The 23,810-nt window shown below is 45.0% G+C and overlaps 1 protein-coding gene across 4 annotated transcripts; it reads right to left on the reverse strand.

Annotated features, from left to right (window-relative positions):
- Positions 1 to 290: 290 nt before the first annotated feature.
- On the reverse strand, positions 291 to 23,245 carry ctbp1 (C-terminal binding protein 1). 4 transcript variants are annotated; one of them, XM_079269011.1, is made up of 11 exons: positions 23,130 to 23,245; positions 12,922 to 13,076; positions 8,423 to 8,567; positions 6,989 to 7,092; positions 6,539 to 6,641; positions 5,709 to 5,833; positions 5,484 to 5,573; positions 4,895 to 5,025; positions 4,381 to 4,508; positions 4,004 to 4,118; positions 291 to 3,190 (listed from the first exon to the last, which is right to left on the reverse strand). In XM_079269011.1, exons 2-11 carry the CDS (start codon positions 13,057 to 13,059, stop codon positions 2,995 to 2,997), a joined length of 1,275 nt encoding a protein of 424 aa, XP_079125137.1. In that variant the 5' UTR covers positions 13,060 to 13,076; positions 23,130 to 23,245; the 3' UTR covers positions 291 to 2,994. The 4 variants fall into 4 exon arrangements, with proteins under 4 accessions (XP_079125137.1, XP_079125135.1, XP_079125136.1 ...); XM_079269009.1 differs by lacking the exon at positions 23,130 to 23,245 and adding an exon at positions 21,302 to 21,473; XM_079269010.1 differs by lacking the exon at positions 23,130 to 23,245 and adding an exon at positions 17,805 to 18,066.
- Positions 23,246 to 23,810: the final 565 nt, after the last annotated feature.

Here is a 23,810-nt window from a genome sequence, read left to right on the forward strand (position 1 = left end):
TTTAACTGGTCTATGCACAGCTAGAATCATTAGCAGATGTTTTTATGTATTTTGGGACCTGCATTTTGTCTCCTCTTTAACTTTTCCTTTGCATTTTGCTGTTGCACTGCTACAGTTTTACAATTTGAATCCAGATTTTAAACAAATTGTGTTCATTGGTATGACAGCTCCAGTAACAACCATAAAGTTCAAAATATTTGGAGAAAGTATAATGATCAAAATAGTATAGTCTTATGTTTATTATTAATTAAGTGATAATAATTGAGTTTAGACATGAATAAGACACAAGCTTCACCTTTCCACAGTTTATTTCCTTTTAAAATAATTCATACAAATGCATACAGTCACAAACATATCTTTGTCAGGTTGTCAGTTTTGACCAAAAATAATGATATTTACTGTAGAATATAGAATATGTATACTGTATATTGCTACGCCTACTACTTTACCATAAAGGGGACCAAGGCAGGCAACAGTGGACTGTGTGCTACGACCAGGGATGGAATTTCAAAGAGCACCTCGACACTTTAAAAGGGCCGTTCACCCCAAAACCCCAAAATACATATTTTACCTCTTACCTGTAGTGCTATTCATCAAACTAGATTAATGTACACCAAAACAATCTAGATTGATGAATAGCACTACAGGACACAGGTTAGACGTGTGTTTTTGATTTGGGGGGGGGGGGGGGCTGTCCCTTTAAAAGCATGTCTGTTGTTTTTACTTGTGGCAGCCATCAGTTTGAATGAGGAATGCTTACAGTTTATATCAGGAAGTATTAGCAGAGTCCCTCCCCCTTGTCTGACAGTGACATTTAAATATCACCTCAGTCTCTTCTTTACTCAGACATCCTCGCCAATGGGTCGTGAAATCTCCATCCCTGATTGCCACTCTTACTACCTCACCATGAAGAAGACCAGGTAGGCCACAGCGGACTGTTTTTACTGCTCAGCTGCTGGTAGAAGGGGATCCAAAAAGCACCGTCACTTCGCTGTCCTGCTAACATCAACAACACTTGAACTGGAGTCAGTTGATCTCGAGAGAAAAAGAGGTTCCCATCGTGTTGGCGTAACAGCACCTTGTTTACGTGTTGAGAGTGGAACCAGTGCATAGATTACTGGGTCAGGTCTGAAGTCTAGCTCTCAGCATGTTGTTGTGTTTTTAACGTAGTGTTTAGTTGTGTATTTAGATGGCAGTCTTTGTAATGATGCCTTGTGGAGCGTGCTAGCCACCACCCCTTCTCCCAGTGCTGCTTTTTCAGACACAGATACAACCAAGTCACATTGACACAGGCAGGCAGAACACCATATGTACACATAGACACAGAGGCCACAGAAGGGTGGCTGAACGGTATACTCAGGAAGGAGCCATCGTGAAATGCTGCAGGAATACTCGACGAGAGAAAACGGGACGTCCTGACATTGCATCAGGAAACGTCTTTACTTTGTTGAAAAGGTGACCAAACTGGCCGTAGAGTATTTTAATAACTCTTAACAGGTCGATTCGGGAGCGGATCTCAAACATCTGGGTTAACTTCAAGAACACAGCTGTTCCTCATCAGTCGGTAACCATTAACTGTTCTTAACTGGATGAGACATCTGTACAAGTGAGTCTAACTTCAAGCAGGAACCAACGATGGTGCTGGCAGAGAGCAAAGCAGTTGAGTGACTGATGAATAGAGTTTTGTGATTTGCTGATTTTGACGGATCCCTCGCATGAAGCAACGTGTCGCGCATCATTCGTAAACCTTGGTGTGCTCTTCCTGTTCCATGGTTTGGACAGTTAACGTGTGAAATGGTGGAAGTACCGGACGTTTAGACGCGGAGACGACAATAATGACCTGCTACAAAATATCAGTGCGTTGCCTTGTACATAATCTGCTTTATCCCAACCGCTCTATTTTGTGAATTCAAACGGCGATTGGCGATGAAGTCGTCCCAGCCAAGCATACCATCACACCACCTCCCGACAGCCTTTCCTCCCGCAACCCCCCTCGATATGGGCCAAACATTTACAAACAAGTCCCAAGAGCAAAATCGCATGCCCCTTAATTAAACATATCAAAAGAAAATCAAACATCAGATCAACTTTAGCTCTTGTATCTAATGCAGCAGGACACGAAAAGGCAAGCAGGTAGAAAAACAAAAGCACTAAGTGGCATAAAAAGGTATATTCAAAACAAATTAAAAAAATAATAAACCAACTGCGGAAACTTAATTTCCTGAGATGGTGTGCAAAAAGCTGCCTCTTTTTTTTCTGGAGCGGGGGGGGGGGGGGGGGGGGGGTGGTTGGCAAGGGTTTTAGGGCTTGTTAATTTTGGGGACACATGAAACAAAAACAAAAAAACTGATATTGTTGTGTTCTCAAACCAGTTTGGCTACATAGAGAGATCACACAACCCTTGTTTTTGTTAAGACGGGCATACGAGTATCGGTGTCTTCTTGCCGTAAGTCTAAAAACTGTACACAGACAGGTTACATTCAGCTCATAACCGACTACTTTTGCTTGTACATCAAACTAAAGAAAGTACACAGAAAAAGAGAGAAAGACATGAAACCTGCCCCTCTAACTTTGGACACACGACAGTCTAAGACAGCAGAATTTGATTCAGAATCTTTTCTTCCCAAATCAACAGATATATGTTATTGTTATTTTAAATTCTTTTTTTTTTTTTAGCCTCTGGCAGTAACTCGACTACTGTAGTTGTTGTAGTCTGGAGATCATCCTGTGGATCTTTACAGTCTTTCTCAGGACGTCTGTTCGGAGCAGAGGACAACTGTCTGACAGCTATCCACTCCTCTTCATCATCCTCTTTATAGTCATCATCATCTTCTTCTTCTTCTTTGGAGTATGAACCGGCTGCTGGGAACCAATTTGCCAGAGTGTTTTGAATCGATTGTTACTGGGACCTCAACCTGTCCACCTGACACTCTGTGAACCTGTCTGATAACAACTCGTCACTCGGGAGCTTGTCGCTGTGATCCATGTTTGTGGCTACAGTTGGTCATTCGGATGCCGCTCTCTGTCGCCCTCTGGTGGCTTGACTGTATTCTGTCCGGGGGACGGGGCATGAGGAGGGTGTGAGGCAGCAGGCGGGAGGGTGTGTGTGATGGGCACGGCGCTGGGCACCATGCCTTCAACAGGAGGCGGGAGGCCGCCAGCTGGCAAGCTCACCACTCCTGGGGGATACCTAGAGAGGGGAGAGAGGGGGAGAAAGAGAGAGACGCAAAACTGAGTCATCAAAGTAAAACTCAAACGAAAATTACAAATATGAGACCTTATTTTGACCTGCACAAACACACTGCAGTAGGCCTCCATTAAATTCCAATTGAATAATAACATGAATGACAAATTAACTAAATACTGGTGGTGTAATGGTGTAGCACACTTCAGTACCACAGAGTATTGCACCTCCAGACATTTGATTTTTAAATGATTGAAACAGAGAAGACGATAATAAATTCTGACTTTTATTCCAAAGTATCCCAAACTTCCCAGAATGCAGCTCAATAGAGTCTTAGTAATATCCATGTCTTTATATTTTAAGCTCCCTGTTTGCGTCACAGGGTTTCCATGACAACGTTGTAATGTCCAAGCCAATATAGAAAGTTAAGTAGTTCTGAATAATATCTTGTTTACTGCCCTGTTATATTTACACTCTATTTGGCAGGAAAGATGGGATTGGATTCGTGCAGCGTCACTTCACTGATTAACTAATTCATCTGCCGAATATTTTCTCAATCAATCTGTCAAAAGATGAAATGATTAAATCTCAAAGAGAAGAAAGACCATCACAACGTCCCAGTAACACATTGTTCTTCTAACACAGCAGCAGTAACACTCTACATATCAGTTATCTTCTCTCATTAGAACATTTATAACCGTCACATTCTCTATTGTCAAGACATTTGGCAGAAACTTATCAATCACGTTACCGGGGTTTGGGGGAGAAAAATCAAACTGCACTGACCACTACTGGTTTCTTTATCCTGATGATTATTACCTATAAGCCCCGTTGAGCTCGGGGTGAACGGTAGCTGGGTCAACACCGGCCCAGTGGTTATTCTGGGAGAGGAACTCCTTATTCACACAGTTCTTCAGACTGTCTGGGATACGACCTGGACAGCAGAGAAGCGGAGCAAAAGAAGCGTTAACAGAGAAAGCAAATTAATTCACACTGGGGGGGATTAAACAGGTCAGTGGTAAAAAGACTGAGCCACTGGGGAAACCACAAGAGGAGATAATGGGATAGAAAGAAGCAGGAAAGGAAGAATGGTTAATGCTCGACTGCAATAGAACACCCAACAATATCTCTTTTCAGACTTGTGTTTACATTTTCAGCTGTGTGTGTGTGTGTGTGTGTGTGTGTGTGTGTGCTACCTGTGATAGCCCTCCGGATCTCCCTGGCTGCCTCCTCTCTCATCTCCAGCGATGCCTGTTCGCTGTACCAGGCAGCGTGGGGGGTGCAGATCAGGTTGGGAGCGTCCTTCAGCGGGCCCTGACTGAAACTGACAAATGTACGAACACAGTGAAATCAGTGACAGCTGCAACAAATCATGAGATTGGTGGCGTGTGTGAGTGTGTCCTTGGGTGTGTGTGTGTGGGTCAGTGCACCTCTGTGATCTAACTCTTGTAAGTTTTGTCTTTAAGCTTTTATGACATTGTCTGTAGTAATAATAATAGTCTTAAATGCTTTAAAATGACACCGTTTCAAGTCAAAACCCATCAAAACATCTTGGGGGAGGGACCACAAACCCAATATCTCCTTGTAGCTTTTATTCTCTGTCGATATTCAGAATGTGTTTTTGTATCCTGCTGCATAATACGAGCATCCTGAATAGCTCTGTGTGCATACCTGCCTGTCTGGCTGGAGTTGATTGAGCGAGTGTGTTACCTGAAGGGCTCCGTCTCATGAACATCCAGAGCAGCTCCACGTATCCTCCCCTCCTTCAGGGCCTGAGCCAGGGCCTTCTCATCCACCAGACCCCCCCTGGCCGTGTTCACCAGGAACGCCCCCTGCCGCATCTTTAACACACACAAACACACATTCAGTCCATCTTTGATCGAATCGGATAGAGCTCCACCTGACTGTCATTTTACATTGGCTGAAGGACATTTAAAGGTAATAATATATAAAAGGTATAATCTATATTTCATGGATCCATGGAGAGATTTCTTTCTCTTTACTTTCCCTCTTCCAGCAAGGTCAGGAACACTTGAAAGTATAGCCTGTAGGCTGAGCCGTGGAGATGAAGGATGAACAGATACTCCCTGAGTTCATCAGTCATCATATGCAGTGCATGCAGTAGAGAAGCTCAGTCGTCTGGATGTAGGCAGCGGGCTTCCCTGAGTGTCCACTTCTCTAATATGTATGGCCATGGGATGTAGTAGTTGATGCAGGGATAAATAAATCATTCAAGTGTGCGCATGTGTGCTCAGTCTAAGTGTGTGTGTGTGTGTGTGTGTGTGTGCTGCCCCTCCACCTGTTTGATGGTGAAGTCGTTGATCAGGTGGTGGTTGTGTTCATTGAGGCTGCTGTGCAGAGAGACACAGTCGGAGTGGAAGAGCAGGTCCTGAGGAGAAATACAGGAAAAGTTGCTAACAATTAATCCACATTCTTCTGCTCACCACCGCACCAGCTGCACAGTAAGCATTTCTTTGCTCAATAACGATAATATCAGTTGTGTGTGTGTGTGTGTGTGTGTTACCTGTAGTGTGGTGACCCTTTGTAGTCCCAGAGATCTTTCTACACCGTCAGCCAAATACGGGTCATAGAAGATCACATTGAAGCCGAAGGCCTTGGCTCTCAGGGCTACAGCCTGGCCCACTCGCCCTACAAACAACACAAACATGGAGGTGCACACACATTACTACACTCACAGGAGCATGTGAATACACATTCAAATGGAACAAAAACTTGTTTACATTGTATATGTTCCCTTGTTTTGACGTGTGCCTTGATGAAATTGCATATTTCTCTGGCTACACACGTCTGCTCATTATTACTGAAAAAGCTTCCAGACTGTTCAGGGAAGAGATTTGCTTTCTGCTTAATCCGCTTATGTTTTATTGGCATTAACTCCTCAGGATGCCAATTTAGCTGAGCTAAGGAGAAAAATGAAAATGGAAGAGTGCGAAAAATCCTTTGATTATAAACTTCAGTGGGACTACCCTCTATCAGACGACATTAAGAAAATAAAAACCTTCTTAGCCGTACTAGCAGCTGCATGTTGAGAGCCGTCTAGAGGCAATGCTTCCAACCTCGTATCGTGCACCTTTAACTACTGCACTTGAGTAAATGTGCATTCACATTTATTTCCACCACTGGTGCTAATTAGCAAATATGAGCATGCTAGTAGGCCAAACCAAGATGGTAAACAACATACCTGCTAAGCATCAGCGTGTTCTGAATGCATCAGCATCTTACCATTCGTTCAGCCACAGAGCTGCTAGCGCGGCTCTTTGTCTTGTTGTTACAACAGTACGGTAAGTAGGTCTCAGCGCGGAGGCATGGAGTCATATGCATGTTGTGACTCACCGAGTCCGATGAGTCCCAGTGTCTCTCCTCTGATCCTCGCGGCTCCCGACGCCACCTCTCGGATCTGCTCCACGTTCTGAACCCGCGTGCCCTCCCGGAGCGCCTGGCATGAATAACAGTGAATTATTACAGATATCCTAAAACGTTACAGTTCAGGTACATTTTCTAAATATCTGCACTTAATGACCAAAGTCTAAATCCTTTTAGGTATTGTGATCATGTTGTTAAACGTCAAAGTGATGATTACTTATAACTGATTTGAGGAACAACTCATTTCACTGCACCTTCTACATCTTACATCAAAGTCTCTCAAATAATTGCACCGGTAAGTAATTGTCGAAGCTTATATTGTGATGAATGGACGTACACCTCTAGCCAATACATCGAGAGTTACTTCGTTTGAATCCAGTTGATTTCAGTCTGTTTTATCAGCCACACAGAGACACAAACCTGGTGCAGCCAGGTGGTGCGTCGGTACAAGGTGAGGATGTGACACAGCGTGGAGTCGGCCGTCTCCTCCACCGAGGCTGCTGGCATATTACACACAGCGATGCCTGTTGGACCAGAAAGCAGATACGGATTAGGAAAAGCTTTTTTGGGCCACATTTGATGAAGTTTGGTGGAGAAGTGCAGAACCGAGATGTCGCGTCAGCAATTTCCTCTGCACACACGACTGGCTGCTTTCAAATTGCAGCGCGTGTTGGTGGAAGGAGATACGGGGACGTGAGTGAAGCTCTGGCTGTTGCAGGACAGACATGAGTTTTAAGAAAGAGCTTCACTCACGTCATCTTTTAATAGAAGACTTCTAGCAAACATGGCAATACATATTGGTATCAGAAAAATAAAATGTTTGGGGGAGATTGGCCAAAACAGCTGTTGAGCAGTGGTGGAATGTAACTCAAGTGCTGTACGTGAGTACAATTTTGAAGAACTTGTACTTTACTTGAGAATTTGTATTTTATTCTTTTCTTTATCTGACAGCTTTAGTGACAGATTCAGATTATTAATACAAAATATAAATCAACTAGTATTTTTTAATTAAGCTTTCTGGAACTACAAAATCATTTAAATCAGCTCCACCTTTGCCAGCTGCAACATTAGTGATGCTTACACATGAACATATATATATCTATATACACACATGTCTATGTTCCATATGATGTTCATACTTTTTACTCAGACTTTTACTCAGTATTTTGCACCGTGGTATTGCTACTTTTACTCGAGTACCAATGCTGTTGAGTATTGAGTAAGTGGACAAAACTGTCCATTTGTTTCTTACGGCTCGTTGCTTATGCTCATCAATGCAGCCACAACAGTTGGAACACCACACATTCGCTTGTAATCGAAGGTGTAACTAACAACATCAGCAATGGCTCTTTTCCATTTAGGGGTGCCAGTTAGCTCGCCCAGCGTGCAGCGCTAAGCTTGGCTCTGGAACAAATGGAAGAGCGGCAGCCTGCTGTGTAAAGTAGCTCTGGAGTGAAATGGGGAGTAATTGAAAGTCACATGTGGTCAAACCTGCCATTTATGTGAAATATGTTACTAAAAAAACATTTGGTTTGAGCTACTTGAACATAGAACGTTACTGTGATGGGCAAGAGTATTGAGGACAAAAAATAACAATTCATGTTTGCAAACATACACATGGCTACAGTATCTACCGGTATGTTGTATTAATACTGGTGACCCGTATTACTAAACACTGTGGGCTATAGCAGTAGCATGGGGCTGAATGGAAGGATGAATGCTGGTGTTAAAGGATGATGTTCATGTTCTTAACACACAAAGACTGTCAATGATGTTGACATTGATGACAGGACAGCACATGACCAATACACACTCTCACTTCCTGTCTGTGTGTGTGTGTGTGTGTGTTCTCACCCAGTTCCCCGGCAGATTTGATGTCGATGTTGTCATAGCCGCTGCCGATGCGGACGATGATGCGCAGACCTTTAAACTTCTCCAGGTCCTCCCTCATCAGAGTGATGGTGTGGTACATCAGAGCTCCTACGGCTTCATTCAGCACCTGTAGAGACACACACACACACACACAGTGGGACTTGTTTCAACTATAGAAAGCAATAAGTGTGCATATTTGAAATATCTACATCAGTGCAGCCTTTCTTAACCCCTGAGCCTAAACACACCAAAGCATACAAGAGTGTCCGTTTGCAGAATATTATGATTGTGCTTTGAGTTCATACATTACAGAAGAAATGGACAAAATGTCACGGCCAAGTCATGAGCATGTGTTTGTGCAGGTGTGAGCATTCACAAGTCAAGCGGAGCTTTGCGGAAACAACATTGAGTGAATGTCAGCAGCCAGAGTTCACCGAGTTCAGACTCGCAGTGTTTCCATAAACGCAGTATCTCGCAGTATTTATTTTTTATTTTCCAGGATATGTTGTTCATGTCTTTCTCGCATCCTGTTCTTTTTTAATATCACTGCCAGCGTGGAAGGACTGCGTTTCCTGAATATTACCATGGAAACTAAGCTTTCGTAACCACAGGAGTCAAGATAAGGCGTCTCTGCATCGGAAAAAAAGTGCCGAATATCAGCAGGGATCCTCACAGGCTCATTGTTTTAATTGAAAAATGAAATATGATTGAACAGCAGATAAATTGGGAACGGGAGTATATGGCCGTGTGTTGTTGTCACCTTTTAATTGGTTCTCCGTTAATCTTACAATCTTTTTCTGACGTTGCCAGCCCTCCTCCTCATGTGTGTGTTACAGAGGCTGGAAGTGACATGCGGTTCAATTACAATAAAGAAGCCCCTTTGATTACACAATGAGGTAGAGAGCAAGAGATAGCGAGCGAGGGAGAGCCATCTGCTTCTCCCACGCTGAGGGTTACTGAGCGCGCTCACAGAGGGAGTGTGTCTGGCAGACACCCAGAACCAGACGTAACCCTGCCAGACACACAAACCCAGAACCAGACGTAACCCTGCCAGACACGCAAACCTAGAACCAGACGTAACCCTGCCAGACACGCAAACCTAGAACCAGACGTAACCCTGCCAGACACGCAAACCCAGAACCAGACGTAACCCTGCCAGACACGCAAACCCAGAACCAGACGTAACCCTGCCAGACACACAAACCCAGAACCAGACGTAACCCTGCCAGACACGCAAACCCAGAACCAGACGTAACCCTGCCAGACACGCAAACCCAGAACCAGACGTAACCCTGCCAGACACACAAACCCAGAACCAGACGTAACCCTGTCAGACACACAAACCCAGAACCAGACGTAACCCTGCCAGACACACAAACCCAGAACCAGACGTAACCCTGTCAGACACACAAACCCAGAACCAGACGTAACCCTGCCAGACACACAAACCCAGAACCAGACGTAACTCTGCCAGACACACAAACCCAGAACCAGACGTAACCCTGCCAGACACACAAACCCAGAACCAGACGTAACCCTGCCAGACACACAAACCCAGAACCAGACGTAACCCTGTCAGACACGCAAACCCAGAACCAGACGTAACCCTGCCAGACACACAAACCCAGAACCAGACGTAACCCTGTCAGACACGCAAACCCAGAACCAGACGTAACCCTGTCAGACACACAAACCCAGAACCAGACGTAACCCTGCCAGACACACAAACCCAGAACCAGACGTAACCCTGTCAGACACACAAACCCAGAACCAGACGTAACCCTGCCAGACACACAAACCCAGAACCAGACGTAACCCTGTCAGACACACAAACCCAGAACCAGACGTAACCCTGCCAGACACGCAAACCCAGAACCAGACGTAACCCTGCCAGACACGCAAACCCAGAACCAGACGTAACCCTGCCAGACACGCAAACCCAGAACCAGACGTAACCCTGCCAGACACACAAACCCAGAACCAGACGTAACCCTGCCAGACACACAAACCCAGAACCAGACGTAACCCTGCCAGACACACAAACCCAGAACCAGACGTAACCCTGCCAGACACACAAACCCAGAACCAGACGTAACCCTGCCAGACACGCAAACCCAGAACCAGACGTAACCCTGCCAGACACACAAACCCAGAACCAGACGTAACCCTGCCAGACACGCAAACCCAGAACCAGACGTAACCCTGTCAGACACGCAAACCCAGAACCAGACGTAACCCTGCCAGACACACAAACCCAGAACCAGACGTAACCCTGCCAGACACACAAACCCAGAACCAGACGTAACCCTGCCAGACACGCAAACCCAGAACCAGACGTAACCCTGCCAGACACGCAAACCCAGAACCAGACGTAACCCTGTCAGACACACAAACCCAGAACCAGACGTAACCCTGCCAGACACGCAAACCCAGAACCAGACGTAACCCTGTCAGACACGCAAACCCAGAACCAGACGTAACCCTGCCAGACACACAAACCCAGAACCAGACGTAACCCTGTCAGACACACAAACCCAGAACCAGACGTAACCCTGCCAGACACACAAACCCAGAACCAGACGTAACCCTGCCAGACACGCAAACCCAGAACCAGACGTAACCCTGCCATACACACAAACCCAGAACCAGACGTAACCCTGTCAGACACACAAACCCAGAACCAGACGTAACCCTGCCAGACACACAAACCCAGAACCAGACGTAACCCTGCCAGTCACACAAACCCAGAACCAGACGTAACCCTGCCAGACACACAAACCCAGAACCAGACGTAACCCTGCCAGACACACAAACCCAGAACCAGACGTAACCCTGCCAGACACACAAACCCAGAACCAGACGTAACCCTGCCAGTCACACAAACCCAGAACCAGACGTAACCCTGCCAGACACACAAACCCAGAACCAGACGTAACCCTGTCAGACACGCAAACCCAGAACCAGACGTAACCCTGCCAGACACACAAACCCAGAACCAGACGTAACCCTGCCAGACACACAAACCCAGAACCAGATGTAACCCTGCCAGTCACACAAACCCAGAACCAGACGTAACCCTGCCAGACACACAAACCCAGAACCAGACGTAACCCTGCCAGACACACAAACCCAGAACCAGACGTAACCCTGCCAGACACACAAACCCAGAACCAGACGTAACCCTGTCAGACACACAAAACCAGAACCAGACGTAACCCTGTCAGACACACAAACCCAGAACCAGACGTAACCCTGCCAGACACACAAACCCAGAACCAGACGTAACCCTGCCAGACACACAAACCCAGAACCAGACGTAACCCTGCCAGACACACAAACCCAGAACCAGACGTAACCCTGCCAGACACACAAACCCAGAACCAGACGTAACCCTGTCAGACACACAAACCCAGAACCAGACGTAACCCTGTCAGACACACAAACCCAGAACCAGACGTAACCCTGCACAACTAGGCAACTTCAGATCGATACCTCAGGTGCTGATACTGATTTCACGTTATGTCAGTAGACCCCCCCCCCCCCCACTGCTCTCCTTGTGTTCACATCATTCAAATAACTTAAATGAGCCACTGTGATTGTGTTTTGCATGTGGATATTGTTGCAGTCAGAAACTCCTGATACGTCCAACTCAGAGTTGCACTTACACGCTGACGTGAACAGTTTTACCGACTCAATCTGAATGAAGTTACTTGAATATACACAGTTTAAATGTTCAGACATCGCTTGTCCATCAAAAAGATGGTTAAATATACTGTACAAGGGGAAAAGAAAGGACTGGAGCCCACTGATCAACCGTTAATCGTGCAAACAGACGAATGTTTGGTTGGTTGATGGTTAAATATACTTACTAGAAACGTGGGCGTAACATCTGTGGCATCCATGATTTCTGAAGGGATGTTTTGAAGCCTTAAATCAAATGTTCAGTTTGGTTCCTAATCTAAATGTGTGCACGAAGCTGGAGTTTGGATTAAGCTGATATTGGTGGACGCAGAGAGGAGCAGGGGAGATTTATTTCACATCAGATACATTCATATTTATTTGATGCATTTCTTGTCCAGTCGACAACTACAAATGATTGAAATATATGATTAATTGTATCTGTTTTTTTAATGAGACTGCTGATGATACTTTTTGCATCAGCCTTGGATTTTGGAGGTGATGCTTTAAAACCTCACTGCTTCTACCATTGTTTATTTGTTGATGAATTTATGTTTTATTGCAGCTCTCTAAAATATAAAATATACTCGCTTCCTGTTCCAGGAGGTTTTTAGCAGCACCAGATGATAAATAATAACCATCTGTCTATTACAGCAAATGTAAAAGCTTTATAGAGCAGCCTGCTGAATCCCTTACTGCGTTTATATTTACAAGTATACATCAAGATGAAATATTACCGCCGCAGGATATGATCCTACTTACAGTGTGTGTGTGTGTGTGTACAATCTAGCTCAGTGTGTTACCTTCTCGTGGATCTCCTGTGTGGACTGAGCGTCACAGAAGGCTACGGTTGCTACGTCTTTCAGGATGGGCATCTCCACCGTGCAGTCGCGTCCGTCCAGCAGCGCCACCAGAGGGCGCGGGTGCATGGGCCCGTTCATAATGGGTGGCCTGATGCCTAAACACACACACACACAGAAGAAAATAAAGAAGTGGCAGATGGGCAAAACAACAAAGGAAAAACATCTCCAGGAGCAACTGGTCGTGTTTCACAGCTTATTACTTTTAAAGATTTTGTTGCTTCGGTTTAATTATTCCTGCCTTGAAGTTTGCTGACTCTTTGAAACAGGCAGTAAGATGGATGAAGAGGGCAGAGGCTGGTAGAAAATAGTTATTATAAAAATACTGGCCCTTGAAAAGTGCCCTCAAACCTTCAGGATCTCCCCGTCCAATTAAAATTCATCCTTTTGTATTTCGTCCCGCTCAACATTGTTTTAATTACGTACTCATATATTCACGGAGAATGTAAGCGCTCGCCCCTCTGGGCCGCTGAGAGTGAATCTTGGGAGCCGCTTACTGGGAAAAAATGGGTCGATGTTGACCAGAAAACAACGGAGCAAGCAGCTTGAAGCTCCAGATTATGTCTCGGTTTTCTCTTACGTAGCATATCTTGGTCGAAATTGAGTATTAACTCACAAACATGTATGAAGACATCGGGGTAAGTTCATGAGATTGTAAGCTCTGTGTCATGAGACACAGCCAGTACCTGGATTCAAACTGAAATCTGTCCATATTGGGATAAGAGTGAAACCCTTCGATCATTCTGGATGTTAAATTAAATCGTCTCTTTAGACACAACCATTACCCAGAGAGTGCTGCCAGGCCGTACAGGAGGATAAGTGGCATTTAACAAGGCAGATACGCCTGACGACCCCACTAGAGGGCCGCGTGTTCAGGTTCAACGAGAGCAGTGGTCGTCTGCTCGATGGGGGGGGGGGGGGGGGGGGGGGGGGGGTTGCATGTATTCGTTTTCATTAACCGTTTCCTGCCACTGCAATCTGCTCGGATCTCTCGGGTTCGACTCTCCTTTCAGGTTGCTGAAGAGTTAATCATTCCAGATCACTGACTGAGAACCGAGACGTCTGAAAGACGGACGGATGCAGAGGACCTGGAAAGCACCGTAGATGAAGTGAGTGCAGAGTTATGCCGGTTCCAGCTGATGCTGACGGGACCCGTCACTCATCCCTTGGCTGACGTCTCATATGAGCAACCGCCGCCGTCATTTCACCCAAAATATTCCCCCTCAAACTTTTCTGCCGAGATGAAAACACAACTGTCATCCTCTCAGTTTGACACTGTTTTCCAGTTGCATGGGCGAACATCACGAGAGAGCATTCAGTATTCATTGAAGCAGTCATTTCAAAATCAGCATTCTACGGCCGCCACGTTATTGTGAATGCCAAGTATCCCTGAGAATCACACTTGTGGAAAGAAGCTTGGCAGCTCCAAACATACGGATCGGTTTGGAAAACCTGGGCTTGGAAACTGAGAGACACTCCTCCCTCAACAGCTATCATTAAGTGGTCTATGAGCCAAATCCATTCAAGGAAAAACCCCTTCATACTCAAACTCCCAGTATCTATCTTCATCTCTGATTGTCAGTGCTTTCCAGCTGTAATTGACCTGTTTTCTCTCACTTCATCTGCTGTATATTTCTACTTAACTTAATGCCTTTTGACAATCTTCAGAAAAGGTGTTCACTTTTAGCGTTCTGATTTTATTAAACCCCCAAAACTCTTTTTCAAATGCAAAATGTCTCGTATACCTGCACAGCTAACGAACGAGACATTTGTAGATCTCTTTGGCAGTCGATTGATTTCTTCTTGTATGACTGTTAGTTATGATAGTTAAGCGAGACGCCACTGCTTTCTGATTTTGGAGGCCTGACATTCAGCATCAGTGTTTGGAGTAGCAACATGTTTTTACAATCCGTGTTGTTGCATGACCGTGACGCCACATCATCTACATTTGGCCAGTTACTACTGCTGGGTTTTTTTGGGGGCATTTTTCCCGTATATATGTGCTCCAATGGTGCGGCTCAGTGACCAGTAAGTGAGGGCTGTGTTGTACTGGGCACCTCCCAGGACTGAATAAGAACAGCTGCATGAATAATATGAACACAAAAACAAATGCAGATGGATGATCCACATCTTTCTCATCGAAAGTACATTCTTATCCCAAAAACCTGTTGCTCAGGCTTGCAAATGGGTTGATTGTTAAAAATCGGTGGTTTTCTCTGGCTGTTGAGTGAGCCGGTGTGCATGCGTGGGGAAATTATGTACACAGCGCTTACATGCATATCTGGTTCATGCTCCAGTGTGCTGCAGTGCTCATGGGTTGGCAGTATTTAGAGAGAACAGAAAGGAAGCATTTGATATTTTGATGTACTTTTGTTTTTGGCCAGAATACTTTTCCGATACTTCACTGCTCATTTATATATATATATATATATATATATATGTAAAAAAAAAAATACATCGTGATAAACAACATACTTATGACCTGTTTTTAAACCAGCACATACTTCCTCCTGCATGTGTCAGGCAGCAGTAGAGCGGAGAAGGAAAGGACAGCCCAACATTTAGCACAATCCATCTGTAAATGTCTGTATCGCCGTCTTCTCCTCGCCGTCAGGTTGCAGCCTGAAACCTGATCTGATGAATCAGCACCCACAGACCAATAAAGTGAAACTCAAATCTTGCTCACAATGCCTTGTATGAGCTTGTAAAACATTAGCTTTCCATTATAAGATTCGCCTGGAGGCCATTGCACTTACACATCAATAGAAAATCAATGGTGCATAGCTGAGAAATTGGAATTCAGCAACAGCAAAAAGTACCGTCAGACCTTCAACACGACCATCGTTGCCGCTCAGATGTAATCACAAGTAGCACACTCGCCTGTAGGCCCTGCAGTCGACACTGTTTTGGCTGACATTTTCATTTGAGCAGAAACACAAAGCATGAGTCCGAGATGGCGTGTAAAAATCAAATCGGCATGATGGCCACTTGCACAGAATAAGGACAATCTGGTCCGTCTCAGCAGTTGAGCGGCAAAGTGCCGTGTTAGGAGAGTAGCAGACATTTCTTCTTTTTTTTCCAGCTCACACTCAGTCAGAGTGAGGGAGGAAATAGCTTTCATTCCAGCACCAAGCATGACCTTGGGAGGACCAGCACCGTTGACTGCTGAGTACTACGATATGATAAAACACCCATTCGTTCTCTCTGTCTTTCCCCTCTCTCACACACACACACAAACCTCAGCACAACACTGCAAGTATTACTGCACTCAAATGGCAGTTTCTCTTTTATTTAATGCATTTTCCCTCTTTCTAGCCACATTAAACACTCATTAAATTCTTCTTGTGTTGTTAAATAACTGCGAATGCTGAGTTCCTAGACTCTAAAACCTCTTCCATCTCTACCCCCCCCCCCCACCTCCCCCTCTCTCTGTTACATTCAATCCTCTCTCTTTCCCCCTCCACCCCCTATTGCCTCAGGGGTGGGCGACTGCTGGGAGCTTTCACTGTGCAAACAGGCCTCTTGACAGCCAACGGAGCCACGGCTCCGGCTCTGCTCTTGCCACCCATCCAGTGGCTCTCTGCAGCTGAGCTTTGATTCAGAATCACCACCGCATTTAGTAAAAACATTTTGAGGCAATGTCGTCGAAGGGATCTGCAGCCAAGGCAACATCCAAAATGGAAATGGCGATAATTGTTCACAAAAAAAAAAAAAAAATCAATAACCATCTGTGTGTTTAAGGACCCGCGATATGAAAATTGCATCCGTGGGAAATTTTGTAATCAGACCAAAATAACACTGAAGCTGTTTGACTGACATTTAGAGACGGGGAAAAAAAGCATCTGCCAAGGACTGCTGGGACTGAATCCAGTGAGGCAGTGGGAAAGCCCTGCAGCCTGCATGTATCCAGCTGTCATTGACCAGCTCACAGGAACAGCTGGATTCTTATGTCCCCCGAGGAACGAGACAATGTTATCGGACTGTCGGCCAACGGAGACGATGTTCACGTGTTTTTAAATGTGCAGGTCACAAGGAAGTCTGCCGGCCTCGACAGAGAGCGATCCGCCGAAACAAGCTGCTGACCGACACTGAAGAACCACAGCGAGCGTGTCTCACCACACACTCTCATAACAAGATGTTTCACTTCCAGAGCATCGAGCTGTCGGGCTACTTTTTTAAGAATATAATGTTTTAAAAAAGAAATTTGAAGACATTTAAACTTGAGCTTTAGGAATTTGCGATGGGCCGTTTTTATTATTTTAGAAGACATTTCGGCGAACAATCAATGATGAAACTCGAGCTAAAAAAATGTCAATCGATCAGCAACTATTTTGATAAACAATTTAATTGTTGAGGTCAGTTGTCTTGCAAAAAAACTTTGCTACTTGTTTCAATCATTTTAAATCAAATATCTTTGGGTTTCGGACAAAACAATATATTTGAAGACGTCGCCCTCAAACTCTGTTTTCTTTACTATTTCTGTACACTGGACGATTAATTGATAAAACAATAAGTTGATGAATTAATAATGCAGTCACACGTAGACCTTTCACACACATAATGACCAAACCATCCTGAACTGCAACTCTTCTCTGTGAAACGCAAGTGAACCTCGGCAGCATGACGCATTCACATTTCAGACACAGTGTCTTCCCCTGTGACACAGAGAGTAGAGGTTGCTGTCGGCACCTGTGATCGGTCAGCCGTCTGCAACTGTAGCAACCAACCGCTGAGCCCCAGCACGGCTCGTTTCTAATGTCACTGGCTCTCCTGGCATGCTGCAACATGGCGTGGTTAAAAAGCCCCCGTACCCTCGTCCGTCATACCTCCTCAGTGTTGCTCTCGCCATCCCTTCATCTCTGGTTGATTCATTTGCAGATGAACTCTCATTTCAGTCTGGTTTCCCCAGGCTGTCTTGATCTCTCTTGCCATTTCCTTTCTTTCTCCCGTCACGTCTCTCTCTCCAGCAAGGAGAAAAAGCCACGGTTTTATATCATCGCTGCTTTTATTCGCTTAAAAAAAAAAAAAAACACCTGAATGTCCAGGTACAAAGTGTTCAGGTAGCCTAACGTTTCTGGAGTATTTTAGTCTTCCTTTTCTCTACACAGACGGACATCCCAGTCCTCCCTCCTTCATATGCTCTCTCACACACACACACACACACACCTACCGACACACCTTCAGCCCCACCCAGATTCACAGAAATACAGGTTCAAGCTCAACACAGTAACCCACGCAGGAACACAAACAAGAGCTTGCATATAGGAATGATCACCATGTCTTTCTCCCTCCCTCTCTCTCACACACAGACAAGTTTACACAGACACACACAGATACAGCACTGAATCAGCAAGACAGTTCAGGTTTGTCAGCTTTTTGTTCCCAGAACTAAAAACGGCAGCAGCAGAACAGACAATGGGATAACAACTGAGGGAACGCCAACAATGTTTGGCAGCAGCTTCGTTTGACTTGGAGTCAAAGTTTGAACGTGCAAATGTTAGTTCCAGGTTGACTGTTACATTTACTGATCCGTCAGTTTTAAACCGGTTCTACTGTTCGATAGAAGGTGAATAGAGACCAGATACGGGTTGAAAGCACAATCTTCAGCTTGATAGAAACTTCACTAGATCAATGAAGCGATACCACACTCTACTGCAGCTTTCTTCATTCATTTTCTAGCAGTTTTAATTGTGAGAAGAAATATATCCTTTTAAACCTGTAAGCCTCTGAGGTTGATGCAAATATGGCAAACTGAATAAAGGGAAATAGTAGGAGCTTCTGATGTGTAAGATGTCATGAACGAAAGATGTTAAGAAGCACAGTCTTAAACAATACACGTCAGAAAGACATTTAAATACAGGCGTTAACTGGATGATTGTACGGCTGTCGGCCTGTTGCATTGGATTAACTCTTAATATGCAGAAGAAAGTCACAATCACTTTGAAGGTTCAATTGGATCGGGGTCACTTTGGATACTCTGGAACAAATGTGCCCATTTATGGATTATTAAAGCCACGAGGCAGTTATTGTATTACAGATTAAGGGTTCCCAAACTGACATCCGAGGACCCACAGGGGGTCTTTAAGTCGGTTCCCCATCAAAACTATTTTTTAATAATTTACCTTACTTGTGCTCCACACACACTGGTTATTACTGTTACTGCGTATGAAGAGTGTCGAGTTGAGTTATATGTCAGTCAGACAGCATGAGCAGATGTGCACACTGTTCACATTTAGTCTACCACATGTTCATTTCAAACAGTGTAACCGTCACCGTTTAAAATGACAGAACAATGAACCAAATATTGCAGTAAAAGCAGTTTATTGCAGACAACGCAAAACTGGCAGCTTGAGGGCTGCTGTGTCGAGTCCCTGCTATATTTATATTGAGATATAAATGAACAACAACAATGCACTCGCATGGAATAATCGCCTACGTACTAATTGCTGTTTTGGGATGTAGGCCTGCTATTTGCCACCTGTCTACACTGTCATGCTTCTCGATTACATTTCCCCTTTTTGAATGGTATTTCTCAATAAAATGCACAAGTTGTTCCCCAGTATAGTTAAATGTAACTACTTATATTGGCTTACCATCACTGCAGATGTCATGGCTTTAAGTGGCCAGCCTTTTAGTTGCTGCTGGTGGATTCATCACTGCTGCTTCCCTCAAAGCTCAAGCTTTTTCTTGTGTGCATTCGATACAATAGATTAAACCTTTCAGTGGTTGTCTCTTTGCTGAGCGCTCAGTGCTTTAGAGATGTCTAAGTGCTGTCAATTATACCTGCTTTTTACACACTATTTAGTTTTTACAGTTGTCACGATTATGAGTCCCAGTTCAAATCAAATGCTCAACTCAAAATGCTAATTCATAATGGAGGCGGTGTTCAAATTAAAATGTTGGGGGGGGGGGGGGGGTTGTGGTCGGCAACACGTCACAACATCGCTACCTGTAATCAGCCTGTAAGACCATTCTGTGAGTTCAAACACACACAAGTCAAATTATGCACACAAGTCTTCAACTGAGCAATGAGATTTTAGCATTTTGTCGAGAACGTCGGATCTTTAAGGGCGATTTCGTGAGTGACTGGCGTGTGTTTGTGCCAGTGATTGAGGCCTTTCTAATCAGATTAGACGTGACTCAACGCTCGTGGATCAGAGGACCCCTGCCTCTCCGAAAACATGAAGCGACACATCCATCAATCACCCGGGAGACGACAAACTGATTTTGAATCGGCACTGACTGGTTCAATGGCCTCCACCGTGTGCTGCAGCAGATCCAGTGACCAGATGACTTTCACGATTATTGACTGGCAGTGATTTGTGCGCGAGCGTCTTAAAGTCCTCCCTCAACCACAACTCACAGTCGCTACTCCGGTCACCTTGGATTCTTTGAGCTGTTCGGGCACAGTTAGGGCGGATGTGGAGATCACTAGGAGAGGAGAGGGGGGGGGGAGATCAGAGATGCAACTTCAATCTTTGATGTCATCAAAAGACACAGCCTGTTGATGACATCACAGATTACAATCGTGACAATTTCTTCCCGAATCCAGATTTAGGTGACCAACGATACAATGATTCAGCTAAAGGGTGGATGATCATTTATCCTCACACCCTCCTCCTCCTCCTTCTTCTCCTCCTCCTCCTCCTCCTCCTCCACACCCAAACCCCCCTTCTTATTCCTCAGCAGCACCTTGATCCCATTTTCTAGAAACGTCTTTTCCAGCCCCTATCACAAGTAGCATCTGTCACCTGCCCCGTGAATCCGGCTGTGTGCATGCATGCGCACACTTGAATATGTGTGTCAGATGAGTTCCCTATCTGTGTGTGTGTGTGTGTGTGTGTGTGTGTCAAGGCAACCGCTCTCCGTAGAAAGAAGCACAATGAAAGGGAAATATGTGTCATGTCCTTGCTAGCCCTCGAAGCAGAGAGAGAGCGAGAGCGAGAAAGAGAGAGAGAGAGATCTATTTCTGTCGCCACAAATGGAGGTGTTCAAGCAGCCTTCAATAGCAGAGATTTGCCTCTTCACAAACACAAACACACACACACACACACACACACTCACTGGGAGCAAGAGAAAAGGCTAACCATTCAGCGAGACTGGGGCCGATAATAGAGATAATGGAGTGAGACAGAATTAAGAAGGGAAGGAGGAAGAAGAGACGGAAAAAGGGAGAGGGAGAGGAAGAGAGAGAGAGAGCGAGAGAAGGGGGAGGGGAAGAGGAAGAGGAAGGCAGAATAATGTAGAGTTCTTAATATTGGCACACACACACGCACACACACACACACAGTTCCCACATAAAAGCAGAGAGCTAGTTGTTTACCTAGAGGCATGCCTTTGTTGAGGAGATGTGAGCTTCCCATGGCGTGTTCCCCAGCCGGCCAGCACACAGCAGAAAGCTACAGTCTTCACACAGCAGACATGAACAGGAATCCAGTCAGCATATGGCGGCTGTGGCCAGCTACCTCGCTTCCCGTAGTCCTTCTCCCAGCCCCTTAGTGACAAGCATACACATGTGCTCCCCCTCCTTTTTCTCTCTCTCTCTCTCCCCCCTTCCTTCCGTCCCCTTTACTCGCCCGCTCTCTCTATCTGTCTTACCCCTCCCTCCCTTCTTCCCCTCCCTGTCGTCTCTAGCTACCTCCCTTTCTCACTTTTTAATACAGCAAATTTCCGTCTCCCTCTGTCGTTAAAAAGAAACATGCACACGCACTGAACGCAAGCACTGCTGCATTTAAGGGAGTGAGTGAGTGAGTGAGTGAGTGTGTGCGTGTGCGTGTGTGTGTGTGTGTGTGTGTGTGTGTGCGTGTGAGAGAGAGAGCAGGAATGGGGAGGGGCTAACGCTGGCCAAAATTCATCTTTTGTTTCCTGAAAGACGGCAGGGGGGGAAAAAAGAAAAGAAGAGTTATGCAATTACAAGTCTGAGGCAAGAGAGGCCAAACCTGTTCCATCCGACACCAGGAAGACAATTATAAAGCTCATTCAACTCAATTGTAATTAGTGAGAACATGTTATGACGCTTTCATCGGTGTGTGTTTCCCCAACCAAACTGAATTGCTGGTTTTGTTTTTCTAATTCTACTGCAGTTTACTTCTGCAACAAACAATAATTCAGATCTGACTTCCATGTGTGTCGGCGTTCATTCAGGACATTCACACGGATCATTTTAAATACGTATGACCATTAAACTATTCACACTTACTAAATATTACAGATTTATATGAATTCAGAATTCCTATGGGAGTAAATGTGCTGCGTTTGCACCCTGTTTTCATGCAAACAAACATACTTTTTAATGTTTTGCGATAATATTAGAATGAAAAATCACGCAAAAACCCATATTACTAATGTTATTATCATTATAGAGTTGTACAAAACTTTTGTTCCATAATTTACTTTTGAAGGATTGTTGTTTTTTGCTAAAACACACACTCAACATACCAACTTTTGTACTGTAACCGGTAGCAATTTGTTTTATCTGAGAGCCAAATGAATTGCATAACTCGGCTCTGTCTTGTGTTATTAATGTAAATATAGCAGGTCGTGTTTTAATCATAACCGTTTAACTCTTGTGCCATGAAACCACTTTAATCTCTTAAAGGCTCCATATATGGGCTTTGGCCTGGTTAACACCATTCCACTTCCTCCGGCTCTTTCTATTCCTGCAGTGCTGAAGTTACAGTTACATCTACATGTGGTCACTTGATAACCACAGTGATATAAGCAGCCTCAGCCCCCCCCCCCCCCCCCTCTAACTGCCAGGGCCTAACCTAGTTTAACAGCAATGATGGTTACATCACATCCTCACTATTGGTAAATGTCACAGACAGCCAGTGGGCGAGTTGTTCAAATCCAAACGGCGTCAGAGGGTCAGAGTCAGAGGAACAGTTGTTTCCAACACTCTCATACGTTATCACCTCGACCACTTATCTTCTCCTGTCAGACGCAGGCAACATATTTAGCTTTAAAAAACACTTTTTATCTTCAATGGAAAACTACCAGTGTGCTCCTCCTTTTTTCTTGTTGCTTTTTTTAGAAAGTGGAGGAGGGCTGGGCTCCCTTTAAAGAGTAGATAGCTCTGAGCCCCGGGTACTTTCTTTGATAAAATAATCTAACAGTAATCTCCAGCTGTTAGGGTCGTCACCGTCTCTTACCTCGGTCACGATTGGCGCAGGGTCCCACAGCGGATACATCGGATTGAAATTATGCCAAATCAAAAGTCTGCACGGGTTCGTGCCGTGAGAGGTTCTTTGGCCTGTTTAGTAGCCACTGCTGCTTACTTGGGACTGCAGGCCGATACCACCACCAACACCACCGTGACTCTGTTCATTTGACGACGTCCACACCAGATGGGGGAGTCACGGCTGGAGAGGACATGACTCATTCATTCCTCACAACAAGAAGTCAACACTGAGACTACTGTGACCGTGGTGGTGAAGCAAAGCATGTGGTCCGCAAAAAATACACATGGCATTTGTGACCGGCTGCAGGTGACACAGCGAATGTTCAAACAGACTCAACGCACTTAAGATCAGAACTTAAGGCGTTACCTCTGTTTGGTCACGAACCCACAAATGTTGTGTGCACGAATATAACAAATTCAGTTGTGCATGTGCTGACCCATGACACAGCAGCTGTGGACAGTGCCAAAAATCTGTCTGTGGCAGTAGTGGAGTGAGGGAAGCGGTAAAAACCCTCAGGTTAGTCACGCAAACGTTGACTTAAAGTCCCCTTTTTGAATTGCAGCCGGCAGTGGCAGCTACTCTGGAACATTCAGAATCATTCGGGTTGCGATTGTACTTCAGGCAAGAAAACGCCCACGTACTGAAGCGCAA

Source organism: Melanostigma gelatinosum, assembly GCF_949748355.1.
Source record: "Melanostigma gelatinosum genome assembly, chromosome: 5".
NCBI classification, from domain to species: domain Eukaryota; kingdom Metazoa; phylum Chordata; class Actinopteri; order Perciformes; family Zoarcidae; genus Melanostigma; species Melanostigma gelatinosum.